The 3,491-nt window shown below is 41.7% G+C and overlaps 1 protein-coding gene across 1 annotated transcript; it reads right to left on the bottom strand.

The window, feature by feature from the left end:
- Positions 1–410: 410 nt before the first annotated feature.
- LOC138907157 (uncharacterized) lies at positions 411–935 on the bottom strand. The gene has a single exon (XM_070197478.1). It carries the CDS (start codon positions 933–935, stop codon positions 411–413), a length of 525 nt encoding a protein of 174 aa, XP_070053579.1.
- Positions 936–3,491: the final 2,556 nt, after the last annotated feature.

Genomic DNA, 3,491 nt, shown 5'->3' with positions numbered 1-3,491 from the left:
TAGTAGGATTCCGACGACTTCTCCCCTTTGTCTTCTTCATTTGGTTCGAGAGCGGGCGTCGATTCATGTAAATGTTATACCGCGTGTTTCTTCCCTTTATTGCTAGAAATCGATATTGCGTTCATCTCCTTTGTCGATGGTTGATCTTCTCTTACTTGTTTGATTCCCTCTGGAGTTGGGAATTTCAGAAGTTGGTGATATGTTAATGGCACGATCTTTATCTTGTGTAACCACAGTCTACCAAGAATTATGTTGTAGCCCATGTCGCAATATACTACTTCAAACAAGGTAGTCTTTATGACCCCATCAGCATTCGTGGGCAGCAGGATCTCCCCTCGAGTTATCACACTTGCTAAGTTAAACCCAGCGAGGAGCTTTGTGGACGAAATGATGCTTCCGGTTAGCTTGGCTTACTCCAGCACTCTCCATTGAATGATATTGGCTGAACTTCCTGGGTCCACCAAAACACGTTTAATCTTAAAATCTAAAACATTAAGGAAAATTACCAGGGCATCATTGTGCGGTAGTAGAAGTCCATCAGCATCCTCTTCTGTGAATGTGATGTCGTCCTCGGTGACTTCCCGAAGTCTCTTGCTATGAGTCACCGACACCTTTGTCTTTTTTGCTTTCGAGAAGGTCTCACCGTTGATCTCGTTTCCCCCGAAAATCATATTGATGGTTTGTTGGGGAGGTTCCTCACCTATCTTCGAGGGCTCTGTGTTATCCTTGTTGCAGTCGTAATTATTATTGGCCCGGTCTCTTAAGAACTCTCTCAGGTGGCTATTTTTCAACATCGGCACCTCCTCGCGCAGATGCAGGCAGTCTCCAGTCTGGTGGCTTTTAGTCCCATGATACTCACACCATAGATTAGTATCCCCTTGGTTGGGATCAGATCTCATCAGCCTCGGGAATCGTACTTCCTTAATATTCCACATCGTCGATACCAGCTCCACTATGCTGATATTGCAATTATACTCGAATAGTTTGGGATAGGTGGAATCCCGGGAACCTGATACCTCTTTGTCTTGCAATGACCTGTTATTCCGGCCGCGGTCAGTTCTTCTATCGAAAGCGAATCTGTCCACCGACCAAAAACCTCTATCGCGTCCTTCGGCCCTTTCGTAGGGCAGAAATCAACCCTTAGAAGATCGTCGACCTACGTAAAAATCATCCTTCGACTTATCCTTGTTCTTTTCTCGATCCCGACCCTTGGTTGATGCCGGAAAACTGAGCTGGTCGTCTTCTATTCTTATCTTTGATTCATGACAGTTGTGGACATCTACCCATGTAGTTTCTTGGAACTCAAGTGGGATTTCTTTTAGTTTTTGGGAGGCGTCGGAGCTCCTCGGGTATAACCCTTTAGTGAATGCCTCAGCCGCTCATTCATCCGGCACAGTCAGTAGTAACATCTTTTCTTTCTGAAACCTGGTCATGAACTCCCTTAGCAATTTAGACTCTCCTTGTGCAATACTAAATATGTCGGCCTTACGAGCACGTACCTTCTTGGCCCCGGCATGGGCCTTGATGAAAGAATCTACGAGCATCTTGAAGGAATCTATTGAGTGCTCGGGTAAAAGTAAATAGCAAGTCAAAGCCCCCTTCATGAGGGTTTCTCCGAACTTCTTCAGTAGTACCAACTCAATCTCGTGTGGAGCTAAGTCATTTCCTTTCAACGCTGTTGTATAAGTGGTAATATGCTCCTTAGGATCTGAAGTCCCATCATACTTTAGTACGTCTGGCATTTTTAACCGCTTCGCAATCAACTCTGGTGCTGCGCTCAGTTTGAACGTCAACTGGTGTATTTCATTGAGTCCGGGCCCTTCAGCACTGATGGTGCGCCCGAAATTTGGTCCATTCGGGCATTTATTTCCCTCATAAATCGCATGAGCTCGATTTTGAAAGGATCATTACTGCTATTGTTACCAGATCTGCTGCCGACCCCCCGGCCTTGTCAAAGCCGACCTCACCCCTCGGGGTGTTGTTATCTACCCTTTGCGCTATTTGATTTGCGGGAGCATCGGGAGGAACTGGACCTCTTCCATTTGCGTTGTTAGAAGCGCCCGACAACACTTGCCTCAATTCTGTCATGGCCGTGACTTGCCATAATAGATGGACCTTGATAGCCTTTTGTTGTTCCTTCAGGATCCTCACCGTTTCCACAACGTGCTCGTCTTCAGCATCATCAGGAGTCGCTTCCCGTACTTGTCAGGGATACTGCCCGCCATGAACCGACGTGGCTACGTCCTCCTCATTACGGGTGTTGTTGATTGAATCCTCGTGTTGAGGCAGATTTTCCTGTGCCTCAATGTTGTGTACGATGTTGACATCGTTATCTGCCATCTTAACGATTTTTGCTAAGAAACAAAGAATCAAATATATTAGTGATGGACGCGAGGATCAACTCAATTACGCAACTGTCTAACCAAGCTGTTTACCCGTAAAATAGTTCAGTTAAATTTATAGCATGGTTTATAGACAAGCGAATCGATTTGATCCCAAAATAATAAATAAAATAAATAAAATATAAGACTTAGCATTGAAAACGAGATAAATAGTATATAGCTTGGTTCCGAGGGAAGGCTTCCGAATGCAGCAAATAAGAGTATCATAAGTAGAAAATAAAGTATTATTTAGCTTGAAATAATGTGTAGCATAAAATTCGTCCCTTACAATGGCTGTTGAAGTCACTATTTATAGTTATACCTAGAGAACATGGTCTTAGAATCAAGGCCCTCTTAAATGACAGTAATGGGGCCATTGATAAATATATAATGGCAGGCTATGAATGCCAAAACTATCTGTAACGGATTGCGTATTTAATACTGAGGAATATTATTCATTGAATGTCATCTGGTGGCAAATATTCGTTTGCCCTCGTTAAAAATATTCCCTTCGGGGTCTGCCGGTGCCAACCGAAGCTATTGTCCTCGGTCTTGGTTTCCACTCACTTCGTCTTCCGTCTGTTTCTGGTTCCACATATAATTCTATCATTCGAGTGTTTAATGTGAACCAATTTTACCCTGTACACTACTTCAGGTATTGTTTAATTTAATGAAAACAAACATAATACATTTTAGTGTGCTAATTCTTACTTACCATTTCATTTTCGGTTAGGCCATTTGATAAGTCATTGCTAATATATTTGATGGTACAATCTCTTATTTGAGTATATTTAGCTTAGATATGCATTTGCAATTTTTAGTCTACCCATTACTTTATGAATATATTTAAGGCATATGAGGAAAAAGAGTTAACATACACATGTTAGATAATATGAAAGCACTGTGATATATCATTTCATGTTTCTCGAAAATTTTTGTCTTGGAATACTAACTAATTTTCTCAACGATTAAATTTTCGTTTATTCTGCTATCGTAACTAGTTTTGTAAGTCTTTGTACTTCACAACTAGAAAAGCAGAAGCATGAATTTTATCATTAAATTTTAGTGCCATACATATAAGTTAATCACAATGATATCTTATATATACAG

This window comes from Nicotiana tomentosiformis, chromosome 1, assembly GCF_000390325.3.
Source record: "Nicotiana tomentosiformis chromosome 1, ASM39032v3, whole genome shotgun sequence".
NCBI classification, from domain to species: domain Eukaryota; kingdom Viridiplantae; phylum Streptophyta; class Magnoliopsida; order Solanales; family Solanaceae; genus Nicotiana; species Nicotiana tomentosiformis.
The sequence above is the reverse complement of the archived record's forward strand: the minus strand, read 5'-3'. Positions and strand labels throughout refer to the sequence as shown.